The sequence below is a fragment of the Oncorhynchus masou genome, chromosome 29 (assembly GCF_036934945.1).
Source record: "Oncorhynchus masou masou isolate Uvic2021 chromosome 29, UVic_Omas_1.1, whole genome shotgun sequence".
Lineage (NCBI taxonomy): Eukaryota > Metazoa > Chordata > Actinopteri > Salmoniformes > Salmonidae > Oncorhynchus > Oncorhynchus masou.
The window spans coordinates 86,515,393-86,538,355 of NC_088240.1; the positions used below are offsets into that span (position 1 = coordinate 86,515,393).

A 22,963-nucleotide genomic window follows, 5' to 3' on the forward strand; every position below is an offset into this window, starting at 1 on the left:
TGTTTAGTGCTCTACTTTTGACCAGAGCCTTGTGAAAATCAATGGGCCGTCGTCAAAAGTAGTGCACTATAAAGGGAATAAGGTGTCATTTGGGATGTAGTCATTCTCCACCTTTCAAGTTGAGTAATAATGGTCTTTGTTTGTGGCTTCAAAGTCTTGACACACTGCCTCTTAAAGAGGTTAGAGCTCAGTGTTGACACAATGCCTCTTAAAGTGGTTAGAGCTCAGTGTTGACACACTGCCTTTTAAGGTGGTTAGAGCTCAGTGTTGACACAATGCCTCTTAAAGGTGAAATATGTTCCTTTTTGGGCGACCTGACCAAATTCACATAGAAATGTGTGTTATAGATCTGTCATTCTCATTGAAAGCAAAGCCAAAGCAGCGGCAGATCTGTTCTATGTGCGCTATTTCTATGCTTCCCGGTCTTACCTTTTTTGCATCCTTTACTTCGGTTCAGATTTTGGTTTAGATGGTTTAGAGGGTACAATGATTCTCTACACTATACTTGCTTGTTTTGTCACATAAACTGAAATCAGTTGAACAATTCGAATTTTCGCAACCAGGAAATGGCGGAGCGATTTCTGCATAGAACACATTTTTTTTATTTTGTCATATCCAATTGGTAGTTGCAGTCTTGTCTCATCACTGCAACTCCCCTACGGACTCGGGAGAGGCGAACATCGAGAGCCATGCGTCCTCCGTAAACACGACCTTGCGAAGCCGCACTGCTTCTTGACACACTTCTCGCTTAACCTGGAAGCCAGTTGCACCAATGTGTTGGAGAAAACACTGTCCAACTGGCAAGCAAAGTCAGCTTGTAGGCGCCCGGCCCGCTACAAGGAGTCGCTAGAGCGCCAAACCCTCTGCTACCCTGGACGACGCTGGGCCAATTGGGTCTCCCAGTCACGGCTGGCTGTGACACCTGCCTGGAATCAAACCGGGGCTGTAGTGACGCCTCAAGACCTACGATGCGGTGCCTTAGACTGCTGCACCACTCGGGAGGCCCCTGGATAGCTCATCTTGAATGGGGTAAGAGCTCAGTGTTGACATGCTGCCTCTTAATGGGGCTCGAGCTCTGGGAAGTCTGGCACAAAGAACATGTTGGAAAGATGAATAAGTCTGTTGTTATTTTGGCATACGAGCATATCCCTAAGAAGTAGTCCAAAAGTCTGTGTGTGTCTGTGCGTGCTTGTGTGCGTGTGTGAGTGTGTGTGTGTTCACACTGTTGATGTTTCCAGGAGTGAATAAGGTACAGTGAACCTTCACAGAGCTCTCTGTCCCACCGCCCGGTGAATGTACAGAGACCTAGCTAGATAACTACAGGGTTACTGACTGTACAGAGACCTAGCTGGATAACTACAGGGTTACTGACTGTACAGAGACCTAGCTGGATAACTACAGGGTTACTGACTGTACAGAGACCTAGCTAGATAACTACAGGGTTACTGACTGTACAGAGACCTAGCTGGATAACTACAGGGTTACTGACTGTACAGAGACCTAGCTGGATAACTACAGGGTTACTGACTGTACAGAGACCTAGCTGGATAACTACAGGGTTACTGACTGTACAGAGACCTAGCTGGATAACTACAGGGTTACTGACTGTACAGAGACCTAGCTAGATAACTACAGGGTTACTGACTGTACAGAGACCTAGCTGGATAACTACAGGGTTACTGACTGTACAGAGACCTAGCTGGATAACTACAGGGTTACTGACTGTACAGAGACCTAGCTGGATAACTACAGGGTTACTGACTGTACAGAGACCTAGCTAGATAACTACGGGGTTACTGACTGTACAGAGACCTAGCTAGATAACTACAGGGTTACTGACTGTACAGACACCTAGCTAGATAACTACAGGGTTACTGACTGTACAGAGACCTAGCTGGATAACTACAGGTTTACTGACTTTACAGAGACCTAGCTAGATAACTACAGGGTTACTGACTGTACAGAGACCTAGCTGGATAACTACAGGGTTACTGACTTTACAGAGACCTAGCTAGATAACTACAGGGTTACTGACTGTACAGAGACCTAGCTAGATAACTACAGGGTTGGTGAATGTATAGACACCTAGCTAGATAACTACAGGGTTGGTGAATGTATAGACACCTAGCTAGATAACTACAGGGCTGGTGAATGTACAGAGACCTAGCTGGATAACTACAGGTTTCCATAGGGCTCTGGTCAAAAGTAGTGCTCTATGAAGGGAATAAGGTGCCATTTGGGACACAGACAAAAAGAGTGTGGGGAGGGTAACTTTGAATGGCAGTCTACTGTACTCAGTCACAGTCACTGCTCTTATCTTGGCTCTCAAATTCACCTGTCACTTTGATCTGGCCAGTGCTATTTCCCTGTTATGCCAGGTACCTAGAAATGTAGGACTTGTCTTGAACGCCTGCAAAGAAGCGTCACGATATCGTCTGCCTGCGTTTCCCAGATGGGTCAGATCATCATGCTGCGTCACAATCCTCTTTCTTCCCCTCCACTGAAGCCTGGGGAGGAGAGGAGGACTATGTTTCTAGGGCTGAGAGCCAGCCAGCTAAAACCCTCCCTGACATGTACCCTACTACAGAATCAACACTTAGCCCCGTGTGTTTGTGTTGCCGTCCTAAAACCTAAATGAATAGCTTGTTTACTATTTATGGATACATCACAAGTCATTAATTTACTATATTTAACCACCAGGAGTATTATTAAAGATACTAGTTCCTGTTTTTGAATCTGAATACCTATCTCTTGTGAATACAGTTTGTCCTTACGAACTCCATATCACTGTACTACTGGTTCAGCCAAGTATGTTTGATGAACAAAATACAAATGATCTATAGCATTAACAATCTTAGTTGTGCATGTTTCTTACAATGGCTACAGTGGTTGTGGTCAAACGTTAATATAAAATAATCAGGCCTAAACGGTCAATGAGAGCACACTGAACAACCCGGAAGGAGAACCTTAGGGATTCAATAGAGACGTCCTCTCTTCTTGCAGACGTAGAAAGAATACGCACATAGTCAAGCATCTGTACAAATGATCAAGATGAATAAAGCCATGGTTGGATAAACACTGAACCATCCTCCCTTCTAATCACCTCTTCTACCCATCCACTGATTCAACAGAAGCATGGCCAGATATACAGTTTGATCATATAGTTCAGTCAGACTGGATTGACCAGGTTGATTAGTTGTTATTATTATGGGGGACAGACAGACAGACAGACAGACAGACAGACAGACAGACAGACAGACAGACAGACAGACAAAAGGCGCATGGTTCCAGAATGGGTTTGAGGAAGCCAACTATCTAGCTAGCCAGGTTTGTAGAAGCTAGCTAGCCAGGTTTGTAGAAGCTAGCTAGCTAGCTAGCCAGGTTTGTTGACGCTAGCTAACTAGCCAAATGCTTGTTGTTTGGCTCTCCCCTTCCCCTCTCCCCTCCCCATTTTCAGAGAGGCTAGGAGGCTAGGAGGTTAGGGCGGGAGGGGGGGATTCCTTAGCTGTCTGGCCTCAACTTCAAAGAGTTGAGCAGAGTTATGAAAGGGTTTTGATATCACTGGAGCCAGGGAGCCCTCACCCCTCTACCCTCTCTTTCTCAATCCTTCTACTCCCTCTCTTTCTCAATCCCTCTACTCCCTCTCTTCCTCAATCCCTCTACTCCCTCTCTTTCTCAATCCCTCTACTCCCTCTCTTCCTCAATCCCTCTACTCCCTCTCTTCCTCAATCCCTCTACTCCCTCTCTTCCTCAATCCCTCTACTCCCTCTCTTCCTCAATCCCTCTACTCCCTCTCTTCCTCAATCCCTCTACTCCCTCTCTTCCTCAATCCCTCTACTCCCTCTCTTTCTCAATCCCTCTACTCCCTCTCTTCCTCAATCCCTCTACTCCCTCTCTTTCTCAATCCCTCTACTCCCTCTCTTCCTCAATCCCTCTACTCCCTCCCTTTCTCAATCCCTCTACTCCCTCTCTTCCTCAATCCCTCTACCCCCTCTCTTTCTCAACCCTCTCTAATCCCTCTCTTTCTCAGTCCCTCTACTCCCTCTCTTCCTCAATCCCTCTCTTTCTCAATCCCTCTATTCCCTCTCTTTCTCAATCCCTCTATTCCCTCTCTTTCTCAATTCCTCAACTCCCTCTCTCCTGGGGGATGGAGGGAGAGGGGGTCTGAGGGGAGAGGGAGCAAGAGCAGGAAGGAATGTTGCCCAACCTTCAAGACCTCTGATTCTATTTTGTTGTTTTGTCACTACTTACAAATAAAGACAAAACCACACAGCATCACCCAAAAATGTGAGAGGAGTCATTGCGTAACTAATGTAAACAGTGTGTGAGCTCCAACCTTCCAATGTGACTATTTTCCCTGTACTCTACCAACACATCCTACAGAGCCTAGTGAAATGTTGGGTAATAATACTAGAGTCTAGTGAAAGGTTGGGTATTAATCCTACAGTCTAGAGAAAGGTTGGGTATTAATCCTACAGCCTAGAGAAAGGTTGGGTAATAATCCTACAGTCTAGAGAAAGGTTGGGTATTAATCCTACAGCCTAGAGAAAGGTTGGGTATTAATCCTACAGCCTAGAGAAAGGTTGGGTATTAATCCTACAGAGTCTAGTGAAAGGTTGGGAATTAATCCTACAGTCTAGAGAAAGGTTGGGTATTAATCCTACAGTCTAGAGAAAGGTTGGGTATTAATCCTACAGCCTAAAGAAAGGTTGGGTATTAATCCTACAGCCTAGAGAAAGGTTGGGTATTAGTCCTACAGTCTAGAGAAAGGTTGGGTATTAATCCTACAGTCTAGAGAAAGGTTGGGTATTAATCCTACAGCCTAGAGAAAGGTTGGGTATTAGTCCTACAGTCTAGAGAAAGGTTGGGTATTAGTCCTACAGCCTAGAGAAAGGTTGGGTATTAGTCCTACAGTCTAGTGAAAGGTTGGGTATTAGTCCTACAGTCTAGAGAAAGGTTGGGTATTAATCCTACAGTCTAGAGAAAGGTTGGGTATTAATCCTACAGTCTAGAGAAAGGTTGGGTATTAATCCTACAGAGTCTAATGAAAGGTTTGGTATTTGAAGTACAATAACACCACATAAAGGGGAACCCCAGGTGAGATCATATTCTTATTTCAGCAAATATACATTTCAAAGGGGATGCAGAGTACTACTCCTGTCTAATGCTGTCCTTCATTTAAACAGGAGGTGAGTTAGTTACTTCTTTCCTTGTTCTATGGAACAGTGATGCAGTATATGAGGTGACAGGCACAGCACCTACCTATGAAAGGCCCTGATCAAATTCAATTAGATTTATGAATAAAGTAACTCAAGACAGTTGTACAACAGCACCTACCTATGAAAACCAGTTGAATTTGAGGCCCTGATCAAATTCAATTAGATTTGTGAATAAAGTAACTCAAGACAGTTGTACAACAGCACCTACCTATGAAAGGCCCTGATCAAATTCAATTAGATTTATGAATAAAGTAACTCAAGACAGTTGTACAACAGCACCTACCTATGAAAACCAGTTGAATTTGAGGCCCTGATCAAATTCAATTAGATTTGTGAATAAAGTAACTCAAGACAGTTGTACAACAGCACCTACCTATGAAAGGCCCTGATCAAATTCAATTAGATTTATGAATAAAGTAACTCAAGACAGTTGTACAACAGCACCTACCTATGAAAACCAGTTGAATTTGAGGCCCTGATCAAATTCAATTAGATTTGTGAATAAAGTAACTCAAGACAGTTGTACAACAGCACCTACCTATGAAAGGCCCTGATCAAATTCAATTAGATTTATGAATAAAGTAACTCAAGACAGTTGTACAACAGCACCTACCTATGAAAACCAGTTGAATTTGAGGCCCTGATCAAATTCAATTAGATTTATGAATAAAGTAACTCAAGACAGTTGTACAACAGCACCTACCTATGAAAACCAGTTGAATTTGAGGCCCTGATCAAATTCAATTAGATTTATGAATAAAGTAACTCAAGACAGTTGTACAACAGCACCTACCTATGAAAACCAGTTGAATTTGAGGCCCTGATCAAATTAAATTAGATTTATGAATAAAGTAACTCAAGACAGTTGTACAACAGCACCTACCTATGAAAACCAGTTGAATTTGAGGCCCTGATCAAATTCAATTAGATTTATGAATAAAGTAACTCAAGACAGTTGTACAACAGCACCTACCTATGAAAACCAGTTGAATTTGAGGCCCTGATCAAATTCAATTAGATTTATGAATAAAGTAACTCGTTCTTTTTTTTTTTTTGTCGTTCTTTTAAGTAACGGAACGCAATCAACCTTGCTAGCTAGCCAGCTAGCCCCCGAATAGCAGCACTGTAGAAACTATTACACTCGACGGAACGACTTGATTAGTGTAGTGTCAACATCGCAGCCACTACCAGCTAGCCTACTCCAGCAGTACTGTTTCATTTCAATCATTTTAGTCAATAAGATTCTTGCTACGTAAGCTTAACTTTCTGAACATTCGAGACGTGTAGTCCACTTGTCATTCCAATCTCCTTTGCATTAGCGTAGCCTCTTCTGTACCCTGTTAACTATGTGTCTATCTATCCCTGTTCTCTCCTCTCTGCACAGACCATACAAACGCTCCACACCGCGTGGCCGTGGCCACCCTAATCTGGTGGTCCCAGCGCGCACGACCCACGTGGAGTTCCTGGTCTCCGGTAGCCTCTGGAACTGCCGATCTGCGGCCAACAAGGCAGAGTTCATCTCAGCCTATGCCTCCCTCCAGTCCCTCGACTTCCTGGCACTGACGGAAACATGGATCACCACAGATAACACTGCTACTCCTACTGCTCTCTCTTCGTCCGCCCACGTGTTCTCGCACACCCCGAGAGCTTCTGGTCAGCGGGGTGGTGGCACCGGGATCCTCATCTCTCCCAAGTGGTCATTCTCTCTCTCCCCCTTACCCATCTATCTATCGCCTCCTTTGAATTCCATGCTGTCACAGTTACCAGCCCTTTCAAGCTTAACATTCTTATCATTTATCGCCCTCCAGGTTCCCTCGGAGAGTTCATCAATGAGCTTGATGCCTTGATAAGCTCCTTTCCTGAGGACGGCTCACCTCTCACAGTCCTGGGCGACTTTAACCTCCCCACGTCTACCTTTGACTCATTCCTCTCTGCCTCCTTCCTTCCACTCCTCTCCTCTTTTGACCTCACCCTCTCACCTTCCCCCTACTCACAAGGCAGGCAATACGCTCGACCTCATCTTTACTAGATGCTGTTCTTCCACTAACCTCACTGCAACTCCCCTCCAAGTCTCCGACCACTACCTTGTATCCTTTTCCCTCTCGCTCTCATCCAACACTTCCCACACTGCCCCTACTCGGATGGTATCGCGCCGTCCCAACCTTCGCTCTCTCTCCTCCGCTACTCTTTCCTCTTCCATCCTTTCATCTCTTCCCTCTGCTCATACCTTCTCCAACCTTTCTCCTGACTCTGCCTCCTCAACCCTCCTCTCTTCCCTTTCTGCATCCTTTGACTCTCTATGTCCCCTATCCTCCAGGCCGGCTCGGTCCTCCCTCCCGCTCCGTGGCTCGATGACTCATTGCGAGCTCACAGAACAGAGCTCCGGGCAGCCGAGCGGAAATGGAGGAAAACTCGCCTCCTGCGGACCTGGCATCCTTTCACTCCCTCCTCTCTACATTTTCCTCCTCTGTCTCTGCTGCTAAAGCCACTTTCTACCACTCTAAATTCCAAGCATCTGCCTCTAACCCTAGGAAGCTCTTTGCCACCTTCTCCTCCCTTCTGAATCCTCCTCCCCCTCCCCCCTCCTCCCCCTCTCTGCAGATGACTTCGTCAACCATTTTGAAAAGAAGGTCGACGACATCCGATCCTCGTTTGCTAAGTCAAACGACACCGCTGGTTCTGCTCACACTGCCCTACCCTGTGCTCTGACCTCTTTCTCCCCTCTCTCTCCAGATGAAATCTCGCTTCTTGTGACGGCCGGCCGCCCAACAACCTGCCCGCTCGACCCTATCCCCTCCTCTCTCCTCCAGACCATTTCCGGGGACCTTCTCCCTTACCTCACCTCGCTCATCAACTCATCCCTGACCGCTGGCTACGTCCCTTCCGTCTTCAAGAGAGCGAGAGTTGCACCCCTTCTGAAGAAACCTACACTCGATCCCTCCGATGTCAACAACTACAGACCAGTATCCCTTCTTTCTTTTCTCTCCAAAACTCTTGAACGTGCCGTCCTTGGCCAGCTCTCCCTCTATCTCTCTCAGAATGACCTTCTTGATCCAAATCAGTCAGGTTTCAAGACTAGTCATTCAACTGAGACTGCTCTTCTCTGCATCACGGAGGCGCTCCGCACTGCTAAAGCTAACTCTCTCTCCTCTGCTCTCATCCTTCTAGACCTATCGGCTGCCTTCGATACTGTGAACCATCAGATCCTCCTCTCCACCCTCTCCGAGTTGGGCATCTCCGGCGCGGCCCACGCTTGGATTGCGTCCTACCTGACAGGTCGCTCCTACCAGGTGGCGTGGCGAGAATCTGTCTCCTCGCCACGCGCTCTCACCACTGGTGTCCCCCAGGGCTCTGTTCTAGGCCCTCTCCTATTCTCGCTATACACCAAGTCACTTGGCTCTGTCATAACCTCACATGGGCTCTCCTATCATTGCTATGCAGACGACACACAATTAATCTTCTCCTTTCCCCCTTCTGATGACCAGGTGGCGAATCGCATCTCTGCATGTCTGGCAGACATATCAGTGTGGATGACGGATCACCACCTCAAGCTGAACCTCGGCAAGACGGAGCTGCTCTTCCTCCCGGGGAAGGACTGCCCGTTCCATGACCTCGCCATCACGGTTGACAACTCCATTGTGTCCTCCTCCCAGAGCGCTAAGAACCTTGGCGTGATCCTGGACAACACCCTGTCGTTCTCAACCAACATCATGGCGGTGGCCCGTTCCTGTAGGTTCATGCTCTACAACATCCGCAGAGTACGACCCTGCCTCACACAGGAAGCGGCGCAGGTCCTAATCCAGGCACTTGTCATCTCCCGTCTGGATTACTGCAACTCGCTGTTGGCTGGGCTCCCTGCCTGTGCCATTAAACCCCTACAACTCATCCAGAACGCCGCAGCCCGTCTGGTGTTCAACCTTCCCAAGTTCTCTCACGTCACCCCGCTCCTCCGCTCTCTCCACTGGCTTCCAGTTGAAGCTCGCATCCGCTACAAGACCATGGTGCTTGCCTACGGAGCTGTGAGGGGAACGGCACCGCAGTACCTCCAGGCTCTGATCAGGCCCTACACCCAAGCAAGGGCACTGCGTTCATCCACCTCTGGCCTGCTCGCCTCCCTACCATTGAGGAAGTACAGTTCCCGCTCAGCCCAGTCAAAACTGTTCGCTGCTCTGGCCCCCCAATGGTGGAACAAACTCCCTCACGACGCCAGGACAGCGGAGTCAATCACCACCTTCCGGAGACACCTGAAACCCCACCTCTTCAAGGAATACCTAGGATAGGATAAGTAATCCTTCTCACCCCCCCCTTAATGACTTAGATGCACTATTGTAAAGTGGCTGTTCCACTGGATGTCAGAAGGTGAATTCACCAATTTGTAAGTCGCTCTGGATAAGAGCGTCTGCTAAATGACTTAAATGTAATGTAAATGTAAGACAGTTGTAAAACCAAAAATATAAACCAAAAGGACATTGGAAGATGGCACTCTATCCCCTTTAAAAAGAGCAACGTTGAGAAATTAAACAATTTAGTGCAGCATCGATATGCAGGTGTGAGATCTATGGATCTATGTCCAGACTAACCAAGCTATGACGTACTATGCAATACCTACGCACTAACCAAATTGCATTTAATCCCTCTGTATCCACACAATTCATCCACTCTCTACACAGAGCAAATTCAAAGTCAACAGGAAAAACAAGTCTTGGCTAGATGAGATTAAAAGGTCAGAAACCTTACAGTAGTGTGGTGCCAGGACAACAACCTCTCTCTCAATGTCAGAAAGTCAAAAGGAGCTCATTGTGGACTACAGGAAACGGAGTTACGAGCACGCCTCCATTAACATCAACAGGGCTGTAGTGGAGCGAGTCGAGAGCTTCAAGTTCCTCTGTGTCCACATCACTAAGGACATATCATGGTCCAAACACACCCACACAGTCGTGAAGAGGGCACGACAATGCCTCTTCCCCCTCAGGAGGCTGAAAAGATTTGGCATTGGCCCGCAGATCCTCAAATAGTTCTACAGTTGCACCGTCGAGAGCATCTTGACTGGCTGCATCACCACTTGGTATGGCAACTGCTTGGCATTCGACTGCAAGGTGCTACATGGGGTAGGCCCCAGAAAATTGTCAAAGACTCCAGCCACCCAAGCCACAGACTGTTCTCTCTGCTACTGCACGCCAGGCGGTACCAACACACCAAGACTGGAACCAACAGGATTCTGAACAGCTTCTACCCCCAAGCCATAAGACTTCTAAACAAGACGGATAAATAGCTAATCAAATGGCTACCTGGACTACCTGTATTGATCCATTTTTAGGTCCCTCTCTTGCACTGACTCCGTGCACACACACACACTGGACTTTACCCACACACTCACTTACACCCACACCCACACACACTTACACTGACACCCACACTGGACTTTACCAACACACTCAACTCACACTGACACACACACACACACACACACACACACACACACACACACACACACACAGCTTATGCTGGGATGTTCTTAGGCTTTAGGAGGTGGGCTGGTCCCACTCATATCATATATTTGGTAGACAACAGGTGGAGACTAACAGTGAAATGCTCACTTTATTTATTTTTTATTTTACCTTTATTAACTAGGCAAGTCAGTTAAGAACAAATTCTTATTTTCAATAAAAATAACATGGCTATCTATATACAGGAAGTAGAAAATAACATGGCTATATACAGGGAGTAGAAAATAACGTAACTATATACAGGGAGTATCAGTACTGGGTCGATGTGCATGGGTACGAGGTAATTGAGGTAGCTATGTACTGTATGTAGGGGTAAAACATTTACGTGTGTGCGTGTGTGTGTGTGTGTGTGTGTGTGTGTGTGTGTGTGTGTGTGTGTGTGTGTGTGTGTGTGTGTGTGTGTGCGTCTGTCTGTCTGTGGTGGTTTTCACCCTCAGGGGGGAGTGTGAGCAGGAATTTCTGTGAAGTGGAGGAAAGTTGTCTTTTAATTTGCCCTGAGTGGGCGGTAATTACCCTCTGATCCAGAACTCCTGCAGTACTACAGACATGACAGCCGTACAGCCACCCACCTTACCGGGACCCACGTCACTACCTCTGACTGAACCAACTGCTCATAACTCCTGTCTGAATGGTTCCGTTCCAAATGGCACCCTATTCCCTATATAGTGCACTACTTTAGACCAGAGCCCTATTCCCTATATAGTGCACTACTTTAGACCAGAGCCCCATTCCCTATAGAGTGCACTACTTTAGACCAGAGCCCTATTCCCTATATAGTGCACTACTTTAGACCAGAGCCCCATTCCCTATATAGTGCACTACTTTAGACCGGAGCCCTATTCCCTATATAGTGCACTACTTTAGACCAGAGCCCCATTCCCTATAGAGTGCACTACTTTAGACCAGAGCCCTATTCCCTATATAGTGCACTACTTTAGACCAGAGCCCTATTCCCTATATAGTGCACTACTTTTGACCAGAGCCCCATTCCCTATATAGTGCACTACTTTAGACCGGAGCCCTATTCCCTATATAGTGCACTACTTTAGACCAGAGCCCCATTCCCTATAGAGTGCACTACTTTAGACCAGAGCCCTATTCCCTATATAGTGCACTACTTTAGACCAGAGCCCTATTCCCTATATAGTGCACTACTTTTGACCAGAGCCCCATTCCCTATATAGTGCACTACTTTTGACCAGAGCCCTATTCCCTATAGAGTGCACTACTTTAGACCAGAGCCCTATTCCCTATATAGTGCACTACTTTAGACCAGAGCCCTATTCCCTATATAGTGCACTACTTTTGACCAGAGCCCCATTCCCTATATAGTGCACTACTTTTGACCAGAGCCCTATTCCCTATATAGTGCACTACTTTAGACCAGAGCCACATTCCCTATATAGTGCACTACTTTTGATCGGGGCCCCATTCCCTATATAGTGCACTACTTTTGACCGGGGCCCTATTCCCTATATAGTGCACTACTTTTGACCGGGGCCCTATTCCCTATATAGTGCACTACTTTAGACTGGGGCCCTATTCCCTATAGAGTGCACTACTTTTGACCAGAGTCCCATTCCCTATATAGTGCACTACTTTAGACCAGAGCCCCATTCCCTATAGAGTGCACTACTTTAGACCGGGCCCTATTCCCTATAGAGTGCACTACTTTAGACCGGGGCCCTATTCCCTATATAGTGCACTACTTTAGACCGGGCCCTATTCCCTATATAGTGCACTACTTTAGACTGGGGCCCTATTGCCTATAGAGTGCACTACTTTAGACTGGGCCCCTATTCCCTATATAGTGCACTACTTTAGACCGGGACCCTGGTATGAAGGCTCTTTGCCCCGTCGCACCCCTCAACATGACATGCTAATTGAAGTGATGTAATATTATGCCATGGAGAGAGAGAGAGAGAGGAGGCTGCCCGCTGGGAGCCAGGCTGACTATAATAGAAGGCATTGAGAATAAGACACAGCCAAAGCTCCCCGGAGGGCTTAAAGCGGCAATCAGCAGTTGAAACTAGAACAAAATGTACTCCCCGCCACGGTTTTGCTAAAAATCTGAAGAATGGAGTTGGAGAAATTTAACCACTCTCAAATTCATAGACAGAGCTATGGATGCAAGGACTGACCATCCATTATATTTTGATGGGGTACGACAGTTGAACTAAGCTCATGAGGCATTTATAAGTTATATTCTTCAATAATCAATGGGTGCATATCATTCATTTACCTGTCCAAAAATGGAAGGAACAACTGCAGATTTCCCATTTAAGGCTGTTATAGCCTCCCCAGCATGTAGCCCAGCGAGGCTGTTATAACCTCTTCAATATGTAGCCCAGCGAGGCTGTTATAACCTCTTCAATATGTAGCCCAGCCAGGATGTTATAACCTCTTCAATATATACAGCCCAGTCAGGCTGTTATAACCTGTCTAATATGCAGTCCAGCCAGGCTGTTATAACCCCTTCAATATGCAGCCCAGCCAGTCTGTTACCTCCCCAGTGTGCATCCCAGCCAGTCTGTTACCTCCCCAGTGTGTAGCCCAGCCAGTCTGTTACCTCCCCAGTGTGTAGCCCAGCCAGTCTGTTACCTCCCCAGTGTGTAGCCCAGCTAGTCTGTTACCTCCCCAGTGTGTAGCCCAGCCAGTCTGTTACCTCCCCAGTGTGTAGCCCAGCCAGTCTGTTACCTCCCCAGTGTGTAGCCCAGCTAGTCTGTTACCTCCCCAGTGTGTAGCCCAGCCATTCTGTTACCTCCCCAGTGTGCAGCCCAGCCAGTCTGTTACCTCCCCAGTGTGCATCCCAGCCAGTCTGTTACCTCCCCAGTGTGTAGCCCAGCCAGTCTGTTACCTCCCCAGTGTGTAGCCCAGCCAGTCTGTTACCTCCCCAGTGTGTAGCCCAGCCAGTCTGTTACCTCCCCAGTGTGTAGCCCAGCCAGTCTGTTACCTCCCCAGTGTGTAGCCCAGCCAGTCTGTTACCTCCCAAGTGTGTAGCCCAGCCAGTCTGTTACCTCCCCAGTGTGTAGCCCAGCCAGTCTGTTACCTCCCCAGTGTGTAGCCCAGCCAGTCTGCTACCTCCCCAGTGTGTAGCCCAGCCAGTCTGTTACCTCCCCAGTGTGTAGCCCAGCCAGTCTGTTACCTCCCCAGTGTGTAGCCCAGCCAGTCTGTTACCTCCCCAGTGTGTAGCCCAGCCAGTCTGTTACCTCCCAGTGTGTAGCCCAGCCAGTCTGTTACCTCCCCAGTGTGTAGCCCAGCCAGTCTGTTACCTCCCCAGTGTGTAGCCCAGCCAGTCTGTTACCTCCCCAGTGTGTAGCCCAGCCAGTCTGTTACCTCCCCAGTGTGTAGCCCAGCCAGTCTGTTACCTCCCCAGTGTGTAGCCCAGCCAGTCTGTTACCTCCACAGTGTGCATCCAAGCCAGTCTGTTACCTCCCCAGTGTGCATCCCAGCCAGTCTGTTACCTCCCCAGTGTGTAGCCCAGCCAGTCTGTTACCTCCCCAGTGTGCAGCCCAGCCAGTCTGTTACCTCCCCAGTGTGCATCCCAGCCAGTCTGTTACCTCCCCAGTGTGTAGCCCAGCCAGTCTGTTACCTCCCCAGTGTGTAGCCCAGCCAGTCTGTTACCTCCCCAGTGTGCAGCCCAGCCAGTCTGTTACCTCCCCAGTGTGTAGCCCAGCCAGTCTGTTACCTCCCCAGTGTGTAGCCCAGCCAGTCTGTTACCTCCCCAGTGTGTAGCCCAGCCAGTCTGTTACCTCCCCAGTGTGTAGCCCAGCCAGTCTGTTACCTCCCCAGCGTGTAGCCCAGCCAATCTGTTACCTCCCCAGTGTGTAGCCCAGCTAGTCTGTTACCTCCCCAGTGTGTAGCCCAGCCAGTCTGTTACCTCCCCAGCGTGCAGCCCAGCCAGTCTGTTACCTCCCCAGTGTGTAGCCCAGCCAGTCTGTTACCTCCCCAGTGTGTAGCCCAGCCAGTCTGTTACCTCCCCAGTGTGTAGCCCAGCCAGTCTGTTACCTCCCCAGTGTGTAGCCCAGCCAGTCTGTTACCTCCCCAGTGTGTAGCCCAGCCAGTCTGTTACCTCCCCAGTGTGTAGCCCAGCCAGTCTGTTACCTCCCCAGTGTGCAGCCCAGCCAGTCTGTTACCTCCCCAGTGTGCATCCCAGCCAGTCTGTTACCTCCCCAGTGTGCATCCCAGCCAGTCTGTTACCTCCCCAGTGTGTAGCCCAGCCAGTCTGTTACCTCCCCAGTGTGCAGCCCAGCCAGTCTGTTACCTCCCCAGTGTGTAGCCCAGCCAGTCTGTTACCTCCCCAGTGTGTAGCCCAGCCAGTCTGTTACCTCCCCAGTGTGTAGCCCAGCCAGCCTGTTACCTCCCCAGTGTGTAGCCCAGCCAGTCTGTTACCTCCCCAGTGTGTAGCCCAGCCAGTCTGTTACCTCCCCAGTGTGTAGCCCAGCCAGTCTGTTACCTCCCCAGTGTGTAGCCCAGCCAGTCTGTTACCTCCCCAGTGTGTAGCCCAGCCAGTCTGTTACCTCCCCAGTGTGTAGCCCAGCCAGTCTGTTACCTCCCCAGTGTGTAGCCCAGCCAGTCTGTTACCTCCCCAGTGTGTAGCCCAGCCAGTCTGTTACCTCCCCAGTGTGCAGCCCAGCCAGTCTGTTACCTCCCCAGTGTGTAGCCCAGCCAGTCTGTTACCTCCCCAGTGTGCAGCCCAGCCAGTCTGTTCCCTCCCCAGTGTGTAGCCCAGCCAGTCTGTTACCTCCCCAGTGTGTAGCCCAGCCAGTCTGTTACCTCCCCAGTGTGCAGCCCAGCCAGTCTGTTCCCTCCCCAGTGTGTAGCCCAGCCAGTCTGTTACCTCCCCAGTGTGTAGCCCAGCCAGTCTGTTACCTCCCCAGTGTGTAGCCCAGCCAGTCTGTTACCTCCCCAGTGTGCATCCCAGCCAGTCTGTTACCTCCCCAGTGTGTAGCCCAGCCAGTCTGTTACCTCCCCAGTGTGTAGCCCAGCCAGTCTGTTACCTCCCCAGTGTGTATCCCAGCCAGTCTGTTACCTCCCCAGTGTGTAGCCCAGCCAGTCTGTTACCTCCCCAGTGTGCATCCCAGCCAGTCTGTTACCTCCCCAGTGTGTAGCCCAGCCAGTCTGTTACCTCCCCAGTGTGTAGCCCAGCCAGTCTGTTACCTCCCCAGTGTGTAGCCCAGCCAGTCTGTTACCTCCCCAGTGTGCATCCCAGCCAGGGGAATAACCACAGCACTGTTGTCCCAGTGCCAGATATGACAGAAACAACAACAACTAAAATCTGCAACTTCATGCACATCAACATGTCTTTGCAAAGACCTTTGAATGTTTACTTAATTACTGCAGATCACAGTGAGTTTAGTTCTGCTAGTGATTAGTTTAGTTCTGCTAGTGTTTAGTTTAGTTCTGCTAGTGTTTAGTTTAGTTCTGCTATTGTTTAGTTTAGTTATGCTAGTGTTTAGTTTAGTTCTGCTAGTGTTTAGTTTAGTTCTGCTAGTGTTTAGTTTAGTTCTGCTTGTGTTTAGTTTAGTTCTGCTAGTGTTTAGTTTAGTTCTGCTAGTGTTTAGTTTAGTTCTGCTAGTGTTTACTTTAGTTCTGCTAGTGTTTACTTTAGTTCTGCTAGTGTTTACTTTAGTTCTGCTAGTGTTTAGTTTAGTTCTGCTAGTGTTTAGTTTAGTTCTGCTAGTGTTTAGTTTAGTTCTGCTAGTGTTTAGTTTAGTTCTGCTAGTGTTTAGTTTAGTTCTGCTAGTGTTTAGTTCTGCTAGTGTTTAGTTTAGTTCTGCTAGTGTTTAGTTTAGTTCTGCTAGTGTTTAGTTTAGTTCTGCTAGTGTTTAGTTTAGTTCTGCTAGTGTTTAGTTTAGTTCTGCTAGTGTTTAGTTTAGTTCTGCTAGTGTGTGGTAGAGAGAGCACTTCATCTACAGGCAGAGGGACAGGTATGACACAACACTGTCCTTCTGACAACCTGGACCTGCCAGACAGACTGACACCACACCCCAGTCTGTGTCCTTGTCTAAATGAAGTGTGGGCAAACCTTCCCCTTCAGTCACCAACTCTTAGGCCAGGCTTTACCAAATCTGTACACGTTTCTAGGAGGGGAAAAACATGACTTGCAAACATACAAAATAAATGCTAGAAAACAACCTCAAAGATTTTGGATACAAATCTTAATTTCGATTATTAAATCTTTAATTTCAATAAATTGCATTTTATGGAGCACCAGTCCCCAAAATGATGTCTGGATCATGAAGGAGTTCATTGATTTGTCCGCCTGGGGCAGCATTAGAGGAACTTCTAATCACAACTGATCCCAACTGTAGACCATCTATAGACCATCTAATATACAAGCTTCTCAACCTGTGTTAAAGAGTCATGTATTTGAATTATAATAGACTATTATCAAACTATTATTATTATTAGCATTATTTTCAGTATCCAAATCATTATAATTATTAGCCACGGTCTTATAATTATTATTACTTTTGTATCATTTTATCCAAGAAAGCACATAGGAAAACATTTAAAAATACAAGTGTTTCGTTTCTTACCTGAATGTTGTTCAGTCTGTGATCTGAGGGGCTGTATATCTCACAGTCCCCCATCGCTCTTCGGAGGAAAGCGTTCACAACAAAACTGTCTCCTACAAATCGGGAGGGAATTATAATGAATATCAATGATATTAACTTGTGTCTAGATAATAAGATAATGTAAGGTTTAAAACAAGCTTTAATGCGTTATTTCTAAAGGATGATAGAGGGTTATCCTCACCTTCGGGGTTCTCTCTACGTTTGCCCGCTTTAGATCACAGCACAATATGGAAATTCAAATGAGAAATTCGTTACAATGTGAACAAAATATTCATCAATGATCAATCAGTATGGAATACTCATATACAAATGTTTATAAGAGATATATCTTACCATGTTTGGACTGAAGTTTCCCCATTTCTACGTCCCTTTTCCTTGATTAATGAACAGCTCTTTACCAATCCGTCATGGATAACCCAGTCTGCTGGTCAACATTGTCACATTGTGTCCGCGTTTTTGCAAGAAAAATGTCAAATGTAACTTTCTCCAAGCGCATTCAAAATAACCAATATACACACGTTTTCTTTTGCTGTACAGAAACAACGCTCTTTCTCTCAAAACAAATCCCGAGAGAGGGGAGACTATAGCCGACTTGCACTTTGGCGTCAGACAAGCCAACTGACTGACTGAATGGAAGAATGTGTGTCCGTCTGGCGGTAGTGTAGCGCAGAGCAGGAGGCGCTCAACTCAATCTAAGTCGTAGGCATGGCTGTAGGTACACCCTCAAAGTGTCTGCTAAATACCGTCCCCTGTTGGACTGATTTCAAACAGGTATTTACTTTTTCTGGTGATTTTGTTCCAGTATCACAACAAAAAACAAATACATTTTTAGTTTTTTAATTACACCTGTTTTGCAGATGTCATTGCGGGTGTAGCGAAATGCTTGTGTTTCTAGCTCTAACAGACCTGTAATATCTAAGAGTAATATCTAACAATTTCACAACAAACACAAATCTAAAGTAAATGGACGGAATTAAGAATATATGAATAGTGGGCGAGAAATGTCAGAGCGACATAGACTTAGATACAGTAGGACAGGCGTAATGCTGGTAGTGCTGGTGAGTACGTAATAACACCAAACAAATTCTGGCCTAATAATGTAAGAAATAGCAGACAAAAAAAACGAAATAATGCAAACGACAGCATATTTAGATATTAGGCCATGTTTGTTCCATACTGTTGAATCAGCATAGGTGAGCTCTTGTAACTTGACAATTTCCTAATGTTTCCATATCAAAGCCTGCTAGTATCAAACAAAGATAGTGATAACTAACTTTCCCTTATTCATTTGGGAGTATAATATACAAAGAGAGTATGATATCTGTCAGAATGTAATGTTAGCCTTTGTGTCACACTCTATCCTCAACATCTGCATTATCAACAGTGCTTGACTTGGGCACATCGGAGCTGAGTCTAAATCATGCAATTATTTTTCCTGGAAACCGCCTATGTTGAATTTCATTGAATTCTACATCAGGCATCAATGAGCGTTCGGATCAGGAAAGTGTCTTCTCACAACCTCTACAAGCCAGAATGATGAATTAAATTATATTTTAACGTACTTTACCGGTTATACTCCGTGCAGTTGGTCCTTCGTTAGTAGGAATGTGATACAATATATGCACAGAAAAGTCTAATTAAATAACTTTCCAAAACACCGGTAATGCGTTCAGATTTCTATGACCTGAAGCATGCGCAGAACCATGTAAACATGTGCGCCAGCTTGGCAGTAGTCTTTCCATGGGTTGCGCGCATGTAGTTTCATCTTGTGCGCTTGCTATCAGGTGATGGAAATTTGAACGCACTACCAGCACTTTGAAAAGTAGATTAAAATATACTTTCCTGTTGATATATTGTCTCACATTGCTACCTGCAAATAAGGACCAACCACGCGGACAACCGGTAGAGGAAGTGAAAATATAATTTGGCGTGTAGAGGTTGTGAGAGGACACTTTCCTGATCCAACTGCTCATTCATGCCTGATGTAGAATTCAATAACATTCACCACCAGGTTTCCAGGCTACCTATTCGCTATCGCAGGGTATTCAACTCTGACCCTATGAGGTTCGGAGCCTGCTGGTTATCTGTTCTACCAGATCATTAATTGCACCCAACTGGTGTCCCAGTCTGAATCAGTTCCTGATTAGAGGAGAATCACCCAACTGGTGTCCCAGTCTAAATCAGTTCCTGATTAGAGGAGAATCACCCAACTGGTGTCCCAGTCTAAATCAGTTCCTGATTAGAGGAGAATCACCCAACTGGTGTCCCAGTCTGAATCAGTTCCTGATTAGAGGAGAATCACCCAACTGGTGTCCCAGTCTAAATCAGTTCCTGATTAGAGGAGAATCACCCAACTGGTGTCCCAGTCTGAATCAGTTCCTGATTAGAGGAGAATCACCCAACTGGTGTCCCAGTCTGAATCAGTTCCTGATTAGAGGAGAATCACCCAACTGGTGTCCCAGTCTGAATCAGTTCCTGATTAGAGGAGAATCACCCAACTGGTGTCCCAGTCTGAATCAGTTCCTGATTAGAGGAGAATCACCCAACTGGTGTCCCAGTCTGAATCAGTTCCTGATTAGAGGAGAATCACCCAACTGGTGTCCCAGTCTGAATCAGTTCCTGATTAGAGGAGAATCACCCAACTGGTGTCCCAGTCTAAATCAGTTCCTGATTAGAGGAGAATCACCCAACTGGTGTCCCAGTCTGAATCAGTTCCTGATTAGAGGGGAGCAATGATAAAAGGCGGGGGAACTGGCTTCGAGGTCCAGAGTTGAATTTGACCACTACTTTTGACCAGGATCTACACATGAACTATGGTGCCATCTGGGATATGCACAAAGGTCTTTGTTTCCTCCAAAATACAAACAACAACCAACCTTCTATAAGAAGACCCATTGTTCTCTAAACAGAAGCAAGGTAACATTCTGAAAATAGGCCTCAAATATCCATCAGTCAAACACCCACAACCATCCTACCTGTCTGATGTTGATTTAGGACCTGGACAGTTAAGATGTTTAGCATGCAGTACACATCCTTCTTCTATCAATCAAATGATGTCTCTCTCTCACTCACACTCACACACACACACACACACACACACACACACACACACACACACACACACACACACACACACACACACACACAGAGAGAAAACAGGGAGAGAGACCACAGTGTGACATCACAGCAGCAAGATTTGTGACCTGCTACCACAAGAAAAGGGCAACCAGTGAAGAACAAACACCATTGTAAATACAACCCATATTTATGTATTTTCCTTTTTGTACTTTAACTGATTGCACATCGTTATAACCCTGTACATAGCCAGAATGACGTGAAAGAAACAGAGAGAGAGATAGAAGAGAAAGGGAGGGAGAGAGAGAGAGAGGAGAGAGAAAGACTCAACAACAACCAAGCTCTGTCTTGCATAACAGAAATTCCGAGTGACATTCCACTTCCAATCCAAACAAATTAAACTGAATTACCGTACAGGAAAACAAAACCAAGACCGAAGAAAATCTAAAGCTGGCATCAGAACACAAGACAATGGAAAAACAGCCTTCGTTCTCGCTGCAATGAATCAGTCTGATGACATGTTAATAGTTGGCCATGTTGACAGTTCTGAAGCTTGCTTGATCATGAAGACATTGCTTTGTCTTCTGACTACTTCCCAACAACCATTGAAGTCTGTCTGTGTTTACATAGCCGCTACGACGCACTGCCCATTCTGCATCTCTCAGTACCAGCCAACATCCAGACTCACATCTCCCATTCTGCATCTATCAGTACCAACCAACATCCAGACTCACATCTCCCATTCTGCATCTATCAGTACCAGCCAACATCCAGACTCACATCTCCCATTCTACATCTATCAGTACCAGCCAGCCAACATCCAGACTCACATCTCCCATTCTACATCTATCAGTACCAGCCAACATCCAGACTCACATCTCCCATTCTACATCTATCAGTACCAGCCAACATCCAGACTCACATCTCCCATTCTGCATCTATCAGTACCAGCCAACATCCAGACTCACATCTCCCATTCTACATCTCTCAGTACCAGCCAACATCCAGACTCACATCTCCCATTCTACATCTATCAGTACCAGCCAACATCCAGACTCACATCTCCCATTCTACATCTATCAGTACCAGCCAACATCCAGACTCACATCTCCCATTCTACATCTATCAGTACCATCCAACATCCAGACTCACATCTCCCATTCTGCATCTATCAGTACCAGCCAACATCCAGACTCACATCTCCCATTCTACATCTATCAGTACCATCCAACATCCAGACTCACATCTCCCATTCTACATCTATCAGTACCAACCAACATCCAGACTCACATCTCCCATTCTGCATCTATCAGTACCAGCCAACATCCAGACTCACATCTCCCATTCTACATCTATCAGTACCAACCAACATCCACTCACATCTCCCATTCTGCATCTATCAGTACCAACCAACATCCAGACTCACATTTCCCATTCTACATCTATCAGTACCAGCCAACATCCAGACTCACATCTCCCATTCTGCATCTATCAGTACCAACCAACATCCAGACTCACATCTCCCATAAGGACTTAGTCCTTCAGTGTTCTACATAGAGTTGCAAAATTATGATTATTTTCCCATAATTCCCTGTTTTTTCAGAAATCACAGTTAGTAAGCAGGAAACCCTGAATCCTCCAACCAAGATTTCGCACACACGCACACATGCACGCACTCGCACGCACGCACCCACACACACACTCATACACACACCCACACACACACACGCACGCACGCACATGCACGCACATGCACGCACATGCACGCACGCACGCACCCACACACACACACACACACACACACACACACACACACACACACACACACGCACACACACACACACGCACGCACGCACGCACGCACGCACAGGCTGACAGAGGGAGGCTATGTCTCAGATCACTCTACGGGGTTGACAGACATTTGCACAGCAGCTCATTGATGCCAACTCTCTTTGATCCTTGTTGCAGTGCCCAATTACCATGGTCTCTCTCCCTAATGCCCCCCTATTCCCTATATAGAGCACTACTTTTGACCAGGGCCCATAGGGTTCTGGACTAAAGTAGTGCACTTCATAGTTAATAGCAGAGATGCACGATATATCGGTAAGCATATTGGAATCGGCTGATATTTCCTGAAAATGACAACATCGGTATCGGCCCGATGTCTAGTTTAAAGCCGATGTGCAAAACCGATGTCAAAGCTGACATGCATACCTACATAACGTAGGTAGATGACGTAATGACACAATGAAAAATACAGCACTACACAGCATTCCTAATCTGGCCAATAGGGCAGCGCACATTTGGCCCAGCATCGTTCGGGTTTGGCCGGGGTAGGCCGTCATTGTCAATAAGAATTTGTTCTTGACTGACTTGCCTAGATAAATAAAGGTTAAATGTTTGTTTTTAAATAAAATCCACACAGCAGACATTGCAGGACTCCCAATCACGGCCGGATGTGATGCAGCCTGGAAGCAGGGACTGTAGTGAAGGAAGGTATCTCTCTCCTCTCTTCTCTTTAGAAGGTATCTCTCTCCTCTTCTCTCTTTAGAAGGTATCTCTCTCCTCTTCTCTCTTTAGA

General features: G+C 46.7%; 1 protein-coding gene across 2 annotated transcripts in view; it reads right to left on the minus strand.

Moving 5' to 3' along the window:
* Positions 1 to 18,030, minus strand: part of LOC135520891 (protein naked cuticle homolog 2-like) — a 92,312-nt gene extending 74,282 nt beyond the window's left edge. The window contains exons 1-3 of one of the 2 annotated variants that reach the window (XM_064946718.1): positions 17,641 to 18,030; positions 17,489 to 17,515; positions 17,269 to 17,360 (exon numbers count right to left, since the gene is read on the minus strand). In XM_064946718.1, coding sequence (XP_064802790.1) covers positions 17,269 to 17,360; positions 17,489 to 17,515; positions 17,641 to 17,665 — 144 coding nt within the window. In that variant the 5' untranslated portion in view covers positions 17,666 to 18,030. The remainder of the gene's footprint in view (positions 1 to 17,268; positions 17,361 to 17,488; positions 17,516 to 17,640) is intronic. The other variant, XM_064946719.1, reaches the window with a different exon arrangement.
* Between the last annotated feature and the right edge of the window lie 4,933 nt (positions 18,031 to 22,963).